The sequence below is a fragment of the Numenius arquata genome, chromosome 1 (assembly GCF_964106895.1).
Source record: "Numenius arquata chromosome 1, bNumArq3.hap1.1, whole genome shotgun sequence".
In the NCBI taxonomy this organism is placed as follows: Eukaryota; Metazoa; Chordata; class Aves; order Charadriiformes; family Scolopacidae; genus Numenius; species Numenius arquata.
The window spans coordinates 282314-295380 of record NC_133576.1 but is presented as its reverse complement, the minus strand read 5'-3'; the positions used below and the strand labels follow the sequence as shown (position 1 = coordinate 295380).

The 13067-nt window shown below is 42.4% G+C and overlaps 1 protein-coding gene across 9 annotated transcripts in view; it reads right to left on the bottom strand.

The window, feature by feature from the left end:
• TEAD4 (TEA domain transcription factor 4) overlaps positions 1–13067 on the bottom strand; it is a 60299-nt gene that overhangs the window by 15043 nt on the left and 32189 nt on the right. For 8 of the 9 annotated variants that reach the window (XR_012463458.1, XM_074154535.1, XM_074154560.1 and 5 more), the window contains 7 exons: positions 10409–10473; positions 9477–9539; positions 5531–5665; positions 4686–4729; positions 2457–2512; positions 1549–1679; positions 435–608 (listed from right to left, as the gene is read on the bottom strand). Coding sequence is in view for 8 of the 9 variants with exons in the window: in XM_074154535.1 (XP_074010636.1) it covers positions 435–608; positions 1549–1679; positions 2457–2512; positions 4686–4729; positions 5531–5665; positions 9477–9539; positions 10409–10473 (668 nt within the window). In the remaining variant the exon portion in view is untranslated. The remainder of the gene's footprint in view (positions 1–434; positions 609–1548; positions 1680–2456; positions 2513–4685; positions 4730–5530; positions 5666–9476; positions 9540–10408; positions 10474–13067) is intronic. The other variant, XM_074154590.1, reaches the window with a different exon arrangement.

Here is a 13067-nt window from a genome sequence, read left to right as displayed (position 1 = left end):
CTTGTATAACACAAAATGTAGCTAATGAGATAGGAGAAGAGATGGAAAAATGTTGCCTCTGATTGAGAAGTAACTCAACACTAAGAAAAGTGAACACATAAGAGTATGCAGAGAATAATTTTCTCTGAATTCTTCTCTTGTACATTAATAAAAATTTTAAAGGGCCCAAGTCACCACTAGGAAATAAAATCCCCAGACACTAGTCAAGAGCAACCCTACAGATGACATTGTGAAAGATACATCTTGCTCCAGGCCAGAATGAGGGCCTTGTGCAGTCAAGGAAAGATCTGCAGTGACAATCACGGCTCTATTAAGTTGTCTGCACGGGGAAAATTTGTTGGGAGGCGGCAGTCTTATAAAAGCTAGTGAGTGCACAACTTTTACAGTTAGAACTTCATAGCACATGGGTACCCTACAAAGGGTCCTTCCCTTACCCAGAATTTGACAAGGAAGAAGGCATTAGCTGGCCCCCTTTCAAAGAGTTCCTTCAGGCCCCCTTTTTTCTCAGGGAACTTGTCATAGATCTGCCGGATATCCACTGCCTCAAGGTAGGGGTCATTGTAGCTGGGGCTTGACTGCCCAATGTGCACAAACAGGTGTTTGTTATACTGCAAGAAGAGGAAAAACATGGAATTAGGAAATCATTCAGTACTGTTCAGTACATACTGAACATACATGGTTATTCACAAAAGACTACTGCATGTCACTGAAGATTTGATAGTACTTTCTAAAAGAGCAGAAGTATTAGCAGAAATACCTCTGCTAATACCAGGTATTTCTTTCCTGTCAATACATCTGTGCTTCTTGCTTCTTCTGAAACATTATTGCTGGGTTTTCTTACTGCTACATAATCTGAAATAACTTGAGATACGGAGTGTTACCTGTCACAGGTCACTCAGTCAAACATCAATGCTGCTGTCCTATGAAGAGCTACCTGAAATCCCACAGCAAAGTACCAGCCAAATACTATGATCTTTTCTGAACTTTCCTGTCTCAGACAGAGAAAATTTAACTGGCCCATCACCAATGTATGTCTCAAGATATGGTGTCACAAGGTTTAGTGAGACAGGCAAACCTTACTACTTCCATTTTATAGGTGGCACCATGGAAACACATTGATGCAAACTCATCCCAATTGCCCCCAAATTTAAGTTCCCAGCACACCAGAGAAATATGTGGCTCAGGGGATCTTACCATCATCCGATTCTGGGTCTATCCTCCAAGGCTGAATGGGACAGCTAGAATAGCCCAGCAGAAGCTGTACAACTGTCTTATGACCTCTACGCCTTGAGGTCTGGTGTGTGAACATCCATGACCCTGGAAAGGGAGGCCAGAAGCACATGGCACAGAGCTGGCTATATCACTATAGGCAATTCTACCCTCTAAGAGAAGGATATGCTGTGTTTCCCAAAAATGGCTTTCTCTTCTCAGTAGAGCAATGAAGCAAATATTATCATAAATATATTAGTAGCATAACATATCCATGATGAGCAGGACTACCTGAAGACCAAAAATTAACAAGGAGTGGAAGTCAAACATGTATCTTACTGTGTCTTGGTCTTGTTGTTGTTCCAAGAATGCAGAGAATTCTAGCATCCAAAGTTTGGAACTAGCAACCCTTCGTCCTTGCCAAGCTGGTGCTGATGACGAAGGCAAGAGGCCGGTAGGAGATTCAAACCCTAAGCACACAGGATTTATGTAATAAAATTTAGAAAGAGAAAAGTTCCTAATAGCTTTCCAGTAGAGCACCTGTTGTCAAAGGTGACTAATTACATTTTCTTACAGCTTCAGTCATCATGCAAAAATATCATTCACAAGGTCCTCACTATACCTGTGTTCTAAATGACTCGTCAGTTATCCTTTGCTAACACAGCACTGTAAGGGTTGGTAATGATGTAAAAGACAATCTACCTGGTTTTGACACCAAAGAAAACATGTTCAGCAACTTTAAGAGGACCCAGATTGAGCCCTAAATGAACAGTGAAATAAACTGCTTTAGTATCAGAATGAAGCATCACCATTAACATGACAATTAACCTTTCAAAATGGGGAAACTGAGAAGGAAAAGACATTTGTTATTCTACTTAATGAGAAATTGGAAAGGCAATCATGTTATGATGGAAAACAGTGTTCTAGTACAGGCAGCATGGTGGAAGAACAGTAGAGCCGGGAGGAAAAGAAACCCCAAGGTAACCAACATAAAACAGGAAATTTCGGTATTTTTAAATTAAACAAAGTTTAAAAGCTTCAGCTCTCTCGGTAAAAATATGGGAACCAGTGATAAGGGTATATCATATAAAAAAAGATAAAGGTATATCATATAAAAATTAATTTTAGTCTCAAATATTTCAAAAGGTAAAAATAATTTTTAAAAAAATTTAAAACTTTTAAAAGTGCTGGCTATTTTTGAAGTTGGAATATAATTTTAAAGCAAGGAACTACATTTCCTTACCTACCTGGTAATGGTAGAGGAGGCTGTACAGCATAAGGTTGTTGAGAAAAAGGTTTCACACTACAGAAGTACACAAAGAGAGATGGTTAACAAAAAATAAAACAAGCAACCAAGCAAAAAGACTCTTGATTAACTGATCAAGTATTTCCCCTGAGTGAGAAAGTGGCAGAAATGGCTTTGGGCAATTATCTTTCTGTGTGGTCAAGAGAGGGTCATGGAGAAAAACTCAAAAAACAGTAAGGGGCCAGGACTGGGCTGGATAAGATCTCCTTGCAGGTGTTCAGTAGGCTCTCCCTGCAGACTCAGAGATCCTTATCAGCCTGTGAATACACTGGTGGCAATTCGTTTAAGCTTTCCTTTCAACCACAGAGATACTTAAATTTATGCAAGTGGATATAGGTCTGGGCTGGATGCCTCTCAGACTTTTAGGCCAAGATTCAGAGATGTTCCACGCCCACAACTGAACCTGGTGGTCAAGACAGCACAGCTCTTTTTTTAACACCACTATAAGAAAAATCAGGATCTGGAGACATCATCTGACATCAGGGATGGCACATACTTCAAGCTTCTAAAAGATCCTCATTTGCTTTCAAGCTAGAGGCATAAAATCTATTTTTTATTTCTTACAGGATGACTTCCATTCTTTTACTAGTCGTTTTTCCCCACAAGATAGTGTAATGGTATCTGTTCCCTGATTTGCTCCACAAGCATTAGCAACAGCTCCACAAGAGAGCAGGAACACATGGCTTGGGTGAAGAACATACTCCCTTCCAGCTGATTGTCCTTAAATTGGCTTAAATTGCTTCTGTTAGGTTAGGTAATAATAAGTGTGTCTCCATACAAAGGAGTACAGAGGAACAATGGCCCTGCTCCAGCCCGTCCCAGGGCTGCCACAGGAGACCCATCAGCCCCATTGTCCAGGTGTGAAAACAGCCCAGTGAGCCAACTGGGAGGCTTACAAATCAGTCACCTTACAAACTGAAGGGGTTACTGCCTAGGTGTATAGGACACATTATGAAATAAATTAAAAAAAAAGAATTAAATAAAAAAAAAATTAAAAAAAGGGAAGAGCATTTGGGGATTGCACAAAATTTGTTATGGGGATGTTTAGGGAGAATATGGCAGTCACATGTAAGAAGGTTAGTACGGCTGTCTGTCCATGCCCTGCACCTTGTCAGTGCAGTCTGTCCTATCTTCTCATTAAATTCTATTTCTAATTGTTTTCTGCCAGAAGCTCTGGGTTCTGCGTGCGTGTTTCTGGAGCAGCCAGCGAGGGTATGATCACTCGTGACTATTAAGTCAGAGCAGCCAGCAAGTAGATGGTCTAGGAGCCAGCTGTGTGTCCCCAGGGATAAGGATGCTTTCAGAGGGACCAAGAGGTTCAGGCCTAATGACAGAGAGACTGTGGAGTCTGGAGGTGGACTGAAGGATGAATTTGTGTTTACCTCTGTGGGAGGTAAACTAGGGAAAGTGAAGATCCAGCTACTGGGTGTATCTAAGAGTTACTGGAGAGATTCACTGTGTGTGTGTTTGGCACGTGCATGTGCATCTGTGTGTGTGAGTGAGGGGCTCGCACCAGCAACTAGTGTGGGGCTGTGGCCTTGTGGGCTTACCTGCCTGGATGGCAGCACACAGGGAGACAGGGGATCCCAGGGCAGCTACTGGATGAATCCACAGTGCCTGCCTATTTCCCGCTAACACACCTTCACCCGCATCAGCCAGAGAGGGGTACAGGATGAGGCTGTTGCGCTGCTTGTATTTATGTGAATGCTGAGCATTATCCATCTGTGCTGTTCTGTGTGGCCAGCCATGTATTTATGTGTGTTTGTGCAACATATATGCATACTTCTGTGCACACCTACGAGGAATACATGCTCAGCCTCAAGGCTGAACTTGGGAGAACGGAGCTGCAGCAGTCTCGCCTCTAGCAGGCTGCTAAACTCAGCAGTTCCCTAGAATAAGCCATATCAGGCTGCTTGAGCCATGTGACATTAAAGAGGTGCATTCCATGTTGAATGTACCATAGGAAGGGTTTTATCTATTTAAGATTCTCTCATGACTCTCAGTTTGTCTTCAACCATTTCAGATCCACGGTCAGGGAATCTGTCTGATAGCAAAGACTACATTATCTTAGCATTTTATAAATCTTGTAATAGCGCACGGTGTTCCCCGGGCACCATAGAGGAAGCAGCAGAAGCACCTGCTCTCAATGCTCCCATGAAGGAATACTCACTCTTGGGAAGATCCAGCTTGGCCCGGCAAAGCTCCTTGCCAAAACTGCAAGAGAACAACATACAGGCAAAAGTCACCACTCCTAGGACAGAGGTGAAAAGCAAGGCTCGCTCCTTTTTAGGGAAAGAAACTGCAAGCTCACAGACTTTCACTCTTCTTTCTACCTTCCTGGTTTCATCCTTGAGGAGGTGCTGACTGGTCTTTACTTTCTTTCTACACACTACTACTAGTGACATGCAGGCAACTGACCCATTTGTGGGTTTTAGCGTTAAATGCTACGTATGCACCTTGTGCCTCTGTCTCCAAAGCTTTAACTCTTGCTCACTCTCTTGGAGGGACTTTGTTACTCAGGAAAGCTCCACAGCAGTATTTTGGCAGACAAAAGCTCACTAGACCCAACTCAAAGGTTAGGGGATGCTGACAGGTCTCCTCTATTAAGGATTTTATATAATTTGTTATCTAAGCACTCAGGATGAGCTTGGGAATGATAAGCTTGAGAAAGGGTCAGGATGGCCCAAAGGGTTTTGATCTAACAAGATCCTGGACTAAGAAAGTTCTACAGACACCTAATAATATTTCAGGCAGCAGAAAACCCAAAGGATCTGTTTTTTCTCTCACTCATATCATATTAAAAGAAGCGTATAGTGAAACTCTATTGTTTTACATCAGTGTGAGCAAAGAATCAGACCCAGGTCTTTGAAGCCATATGGCAGATTTGCTCTACAAAGACAACGCCTTTTGGCCCATTCTTTCTCATGTTCTCAGGGATTTCCTGAGCAGGCCCCAACCCCTTTCAAATACTCAAGTGTCTTCAGCCCAACTCCTGCGAGACACTGATTCACTCACCCCGGAAACAGCAGGGTAGGCTGGTCGAGGGAGACCAGGCAAGGCCATTTTACTATGGAAGGCAGTTGCAGAGATAATCTGGGCAGATGACATTGTAGCCATACTCTGCATGGCTTTATCTTTAGCTGCCTGATCCTATGGGCAAGAGTAGAAACAGAAAAAAACAGAATTATTATAATGATAAACAAGTTGCTTGGTCTAATGCTGTAAAACCAGGATTCTCATCAGCTTCCTGGTAGGGAACGAGCACTTCTGAAAACCTGGGCAGCAGACTTGCCAATAACTGCCCTAAGAACTCTTCAAAGCATGTAAGTCTTTCACCTAATACTATAGCTTCAGATGCAATTAATCATCCTTTCTGAAATACTGGGATGACTCGTTTAGAGACTGCTAACTAAGCATTTATCCTTTCTGTCTGAAGGCTTTCAGCTGTACAGCTGAAATGTTTTGTTATGGAAATTACAACCTTAATTGACTCTTGTGTTTTAATCATTAGTAAGAATATTCAATGGGAAAGACTCTTGCTTATCAAAAAACCCTCTAAAACCAAGCTCGCAAAAGGAGTTTGTCATCATCACTGCAAAAAGACTACCTCAATTTGAGACTGCATTAGTCTCAGGTAAAGTTGATCATTTTATTCCCATCCCTGGGGAAACAAGAAATCTTAACCTCCCAGGGCACGTATGCAAGGAGCATATGTGTGCTTTTTGTACTTTAACAGAGCTGTGGAATTGCACACATTTTTACAGGCAATGACTAGGGAGTCTGATATATGTTTTAAACAAATAGCATTCTTCATTTCTTCTTCAAAGGAATAAATAGACAAACAGAAGGACTTCCCCACATTCTTCCTTTCTTCCTACATCCACTACAATTAATCTTCATCCTTCAAACACTCCACGTTTATCTGTGACATTATAATTATAGTGGCAATGCCACAGATGAATTCATGTCCTGGAGAAACTGCTGAAGGAGTTAAGCTCTTGCTGTCTTCTTCCTGCTTGCATTCATTGAACTGCAGTAACTTCTCACCCTTAGGTCTCCCTTCTCTAACCCCTTCACTTTCTCTAAGGTTTTCTAAAGTTCAAACCCCAAGGATTCTGATATGTCTAACACAAAAACATTTGGAGGAGGCATCATTACAAAAGCTCAAGAATAAATAAATGATAATGTTTAAGTGGAGCGATCAGTAGGAACGGGCAAAACTTACGTATCTTCATTTTTACAGTATTTGTGACTCCTGTTAGTACTATTCCAGTAAATGGAAGGGAAAGATTTTAATTGCTGAAAAAGTTCTTAAGATTCTCCAAAGCTCTGGGAAAGTTTTTCAGAATCTAGTTTAAATTATGCTTCAGGGAATACTTTAAATATTACCTACAACATTTGTTAAAGGTAAGGATTCTTTTCTGTTTTGTCATGACATACATAAGGACCACTTCCCAGTTGCCATTGCAGAAAAGGATTTTTTTCCTCCCTTTACTTTCTTACTGGAAAAATCCTATTTGTCTACCTGAGTTTATACATAAGTTTATAGGGAAGAAGCATTTACTTGTGGAACTATTAAAGTAACAAACAAACAAACATAAACAATTAAGAAGGGAAAACGTTTTATCTATTAACTGTTGTGTTTTTCTGTTTTGTATAAAGTCCTGAGACTGCTGGAAAAAGCATGTTTTTGTAAAAGACATATCCTTTCTCTTCAGCTAGCAGATCTGTATTCATTTGTATTGTGTTTCCACCACACACAACAACAAAAAAGAAAATGAAGCAAAAGCTTTTACCAAACATTTGCAATGATTGTACTTTCTCTTATTATTCTCAAGACACATAAATAATAATAATACCACCACATTTCCCTCCTTTTCCTTAGTACAGGTGATATTTATTAGCCACCCAGGACATGGAAAACTGTTGACTTCTGGGAACAGATTTTTCTCAAAGCTTTAGCCCACTTTCCCGCCTCTATCTGTTACAGGCACAGTGCATACTTAGAGAAGCCACCCCAATTTATAGTAATTGCTCTGAAAAGTCAGTGTGTAGCTGCTCTGATTTCTAGGATATAAATATGAAAATGTATACTTGCTATGGAAAATGAGCAGTGATAGAAGAACACACAGCTATCAGCAGGAACTTGGAAGAAGGGCGGCAGCTTTTGTGATTTCATTTCCTTGCTGCATGAAAATGACTAGCGAAAGCAAAGAGGTAAATGAGTTGAATCAGTGCTACAGACTTGCCTCGGCAGGCAGAAAGGAAGAGTTTGGTACTGGGGAATGGTTCACTGCAGGCAGCTGGGCAGAGCTCACAGCATGGCCTGAGGTGGTGTAAAAGGAGAACAACCAATAGCTCCATGGAGCTCCCCAAGACACCTTCATTCCTTGAGAACAAAAACGGCCAGCTCCTGTGCGCTAAGTGGAAACAGGCTTGGCTGACTGGCTTTTCAATCACGCCAAATCCCAGAGCTGTGACATGCAAAAAATGGAATCAAGGTTACAGATATAAGCAGCAGTAAATCTTTTAACACCCTGGGCAGTTGTTGTTTCCTACTCGCTCTAACTTGCCTCTCAAGCAGGCCTCCACCTGAATTGACCACTTAGCAGCACCACAGGTTTCAAGCTTAGGCAGCCCTACCTAGAAGCACTGAATTAGATAGTTGTAATTTGTGGCTCCTTCTATTTATCACAGCAGCTGGAAACACAACAGGCTAATGACAGATACAACACTGTTTGCCAAAGTGGACCTGGGGATGAGATGTGGGGGGTGCAGTCGTGACTTAGAGGTAATCACTGCTTGCAATAGAGATGCATGCACTTCAGTGCTGGTCAAGACTGAGTGCCAGCAGCTCACTTGCAGACAGTTCACTTCTCCTGGTGCCCAGCAAGGAGTTGCCCAGACAGCCAACAGAAAGCACTAACAGCCATCCACTCAACAGTCAGGGCTGGAATGGGCTGTCAAGATCCTCATCATCACCTGAAGCATGGAAGATCAGGGAAGCAAGCACACTTCCCTCCAGATCACTTATGACCATACCAAATCAAGAAGGTCAGCGTGGACCTTCCTTCTCTGGCTGTCTCAGTGACACATAACAAGGACCAGACCTCACATCCTACTCACCAAGCCCTTTCTGGATGGCTCACATTCTAATAGGGGACACCCTCTTGTGCAATTGTCACTCATAAACTTAACCTTCTTGACATTTCTGGCAACTCAGTCTGAGCACAAAAATCATCTCTCCACTTCAAATCTGAGTGGAAATAAGTGTCAAGAGGTATCAGTTCATTAGCGTGGTCTCAGAGCTCTTCCTACAGAAAGGAAAACACAGATTTGCTCAAGCAAGTACTCAACTATTTTCTTTCTCATTAGCACAGGCCTCTTCAAATTAGGTCTGAATTAATCAAGGGTCAAAGTCTATTCAGCTGGCACCTTTTTACCAGAGAAGATGCCAACTGTCTTCATTGCTTCCTCTCAGTGGTTATGCCAACTCGGAACACTTTCTCGCCGACAAGTCCATATGATTATCACTAGTAGAAGTGGAACTAGCACTGCAGTAACTGTGAGGCTACCCTTTCCCAAGGCCACCACAACACCAGGGACTGATCGCTTGTCAGTATTTGTAACCATAAACCACCTCCTTCTCAGGTAAACACTCTTGGCATACTCCCAAGTCTAAGGATCTTTCAGACTTGGATGACAGCAGCATAAACCAGAAGTAGGAAACAGACAAATAAAAATTAAAGTTATTGATTCTTTAAATAGAATTGCTCCAGACGTCACAGAGCTACAATACAAGTGTTTGCACAACACTTCCTCATAAGTACCTTTTCCTCCCCAGCTTACTACAGTTCAGAGGCTAATCTCACCCTTTTTTAAGGCTATTCGAAGAGGGAATGGGTAAGCGAATGGCTGACTCAGGGGGCTTGTACAATATATTAAAGGATACCCATCATACCTTGAGCTTGGCTTGGATCTCTCTAGCTTTCCGCCTTGCCAGGACCTGGATGTGACTAGATACCTGCATTGAAAGACAAAATCCATCTTCATCGCAGAGAAGTACTTGGTAGCTACTTGCAGAAGTAAGCATACTTTAGGCACCTTGTGCAATAGGGAATTATTTAGGGCTGAGGTAGCAATGAGATGCTTTTCTGAACATATGTCATGAAATGAGGTGGGGGATCAGCAAAGATGGGCCATTAAGGCCTTTTCAAATGGCTTTATCAAGCCAGAGACTTCCTCTAAAACTAAAGAGCCCATCCTTAAATCTAGGGATTGAGAGTTCTGATCTCTTTGTTCCCCATCTTGGCCTCCCCTTGGGAGAAGGGAAACCCATGTTCCATATCTCTGGTTGCTACATAATGAGTCTCAGAACTTCCCCATATCTAACATGGGCCAAAACACATCATAGAATGATTTAAGTTGGAAGGAACTTCTGGATGTCATCCACCAATCCCCTGTCCAAAGCAGGTCCAGGGTGCTCAGTGCTTTGTCCAGCATAGCCTGGACTGTAATTCCCAAATTACAAAGACTTTCATCCTGTGTGCCAGGTCTTTTCAAAATCACAGTTGCTATCCATCTGTCTGGGCTGAACAAAGAATCTTCATATAGATGACCACTGACATTCACTGAAACGTTCATTAGTAGATGAAACAAATAAAATCACACACTGTTTAACAGCAGAAAAATTTGTGTCATGATGTGGCTGGGAAACATGAGTTTCTACGGTAAAACACCTAAGCTGACTCTTCCCACCATTCTTATTAACCAACTTGGCACAACAACCTCTTTCCAGCAAAGCCAGAAACAGCAAAGGATTTTTTCTCATAAGCTCTCATCATGTCTAGTGGTCCAAAAAGCAAGTGTTTACAGGGAAAACTTCACACTTACCTGTTTCCTTGTGCGTGTTTTCCCTGTTCTCAGCTTAATATAGCGGGCAATCAGTTCATTTCGTCCTGGAACAGAGAAATAATGCAAATAGAAGTTTATACAAGTTTAGAAAGCTGTGACCCCAGGGAAAAGATGCACAATGTAATTATCTATCTATAGAGATCAGCAGTAGGGTGATACTCTGTCACACTATTTTCTCTCTTAGAAAGGTACTCATTAATTCACATGGCAGAGGTCTGAGTTTCAGGAGCAGAACTTTGGGCTGCAAATTCTGTTTCCTAGTTCGCATCTGTAGAGCTTAAAATTGCCAATAAAAAGGAGAATCATATGCTTTTTTAAATAATTACATTACCACAGTGTGTAGAAGCTGTAAACATGGATCAAGATCACCAGTACAAACAAAGAAGAAAAAGGAAAGGCACCATCCCTAAAACATTCAGAAAGGCAAGAAGAAAGATCCAAGAAACAACAGGCCACTCAGCTTCACCTCAGTCCCCGGGAGGTGATGGAGAATGTAATCCTGGAAACCATGAAGGACGAAAAGGTGATTGCAAGTAGTCCACATGTATTTACAAATGGGAAACCATACTTCACCAACCTGAGATTCTACAGTGAGGTGACTGTCTTGGTGGATGAGTACAGAGCTGTATATACTGTGACTTCTAGTAAGGCTTTTGACACTGTCTCCCATAACATCCTCATAGGCAACCTGACAAAGTATGGGTTAGACAAGCAGACAAGAAATTGAAAACTGGCTGAACAGATGGGCCCAGAGGGCTTTAATTCGTGGCAAAAAGTCCAGTCAGAGACAAGTCTCTAGTCACGTATTGGGGCAAATACTGTTCAACATTTTAATGAATGACCTGGACATAGCGCACCATCAGCAAGTTCACACGTGATACAAAACTGTGAAGAGGCTGATACGCCAGATGGCTGTGCTGCCATTCAGAAGGACCTTGACTGGAGAAATGGGCCAACAGGAATCTCATGAAGTTCAGCAAAGGAAAACGCAGAGTCCTGCACCAGGGGAAAAACCCAAGCACCAGTATATGCAGGGGGCTGACCATCTGGTAAGCAGCTTTGCAGAAGAGGACTTGGGGGTCCTGGTTGACGACAAGGTAACAATGGGCAGGCAATGCAGCCTTGTGACAAAGAAGGCCAACAGCATCCCAGGCTGCATTACAAGGATTGCTGCCAACAGGTCACAGGAGGCGATCCTTCATCTCTACTCAGCACTGGTGAGGCAATATCTGGAGTACTGAGTCCAGTTCTGGGCTCCTCGGCACAAGGAAGGTGTGGACGTACTGGAGTGAGTCCAGCAAAAGGTCAACAAAAATGATTAAGAGACTGGAGAATCTTTCATATGAGGAGAGGTTGAGAGAGCTGAGACTGTTCAGCCTAGAGAAAACTTGGGGTGAGTTTTATCAATACATATAAATACCCTGATGGGAGGCAAGGAAGAAGAGGGAGCCAGCCTCTTCTCAATAGTGCCCAGAGAGGACAAGAAACAACAGGCACAAACTAAAACAGATGAAATTCCATCCAAAAACAAGAAAAAACCCCCACTTTTTTACTGTAAGGGTGGTCAAACACTGGCACAGGCTGCCCAGAAAGATAGCAGAGTCCCCATTCTTGGAGATACTCAAAACTTGACTGAACACAATCCTAGGCAACCTGCTGTAGCTGCCCCTGCTTGAGTAGTAGGGCCAAACTAGACAATCTGAAGAGATGTCTTCCAACTGAAATGAGTCTGTCCTGCTGTGAGTCTAAATACAAGAAAATAAATAACAATGGGGAAGTATGTGGAAATAGTTCAGTGTGGCGTGATACAGTGAATTAAAAGTGCTTTCAGGCTCTTGCAGGCATCCTAAAAAAGGAGCATTCTTCAGAAGAGACATAGAGAAGGAGGCTTAACTTTGTGGAAGGCTTTGGGAGCTCCCATAAACAAGAAGGTGGGGTACTGGCTAGAAGAGGTGAAGGAATCCTTGTCCAATTATGGAACAAGCGTACATTGCAGGCTGAAGCCAATTATGTTTTACACCTTGATTTTAAGAGATGACACAGTGAGATTAGGCCCCTTGGGGCCAAGGGAAATGAAGACAAGTAGCTTTATGTTCAATGTAAGAGGCAGCAACATGAATGAAATGGCCAATGAAACGTGATGCTACAGGGTCACTGGTACAGAATTTGAAATTGCTTGGAATGAGAGTAGGAAACTGCAGAAGACTCAGGTCCAGGATCTAAAAATCAGGAAGAGAAGCAGAGAAGGCTGAGCTACTGACAACTTCAGCAGTGAACAGGAGAAGCAAGCTTAGACCCAATTCACAGTTAGCATCACAGTACTGTTTGAGAGTGGACACCAAGACATGAGACAGAATATGCAGATTCCATACACTGGCTCCCATGTATCAAATCTAAACAGACACACAGATTTTTATTCTCTTCCTGGAGTTGGAAGAATAAAGAGCAGAAGGAGAAAAGCAGCAGCTACACATCTGAACTCTAGACTGAGTCAAGGCAGAAAACATGATAGAAAGAGCAGGCTCTGCAAAATAACACATTTGTGGTGACCACACTAGGAGCAATACAATACCTCAATAAAAAGTTGGGAGTGGGAAGTGCAAGGCTGTGAGACGTGTGGCTGCAAGTGTTTGAGGAA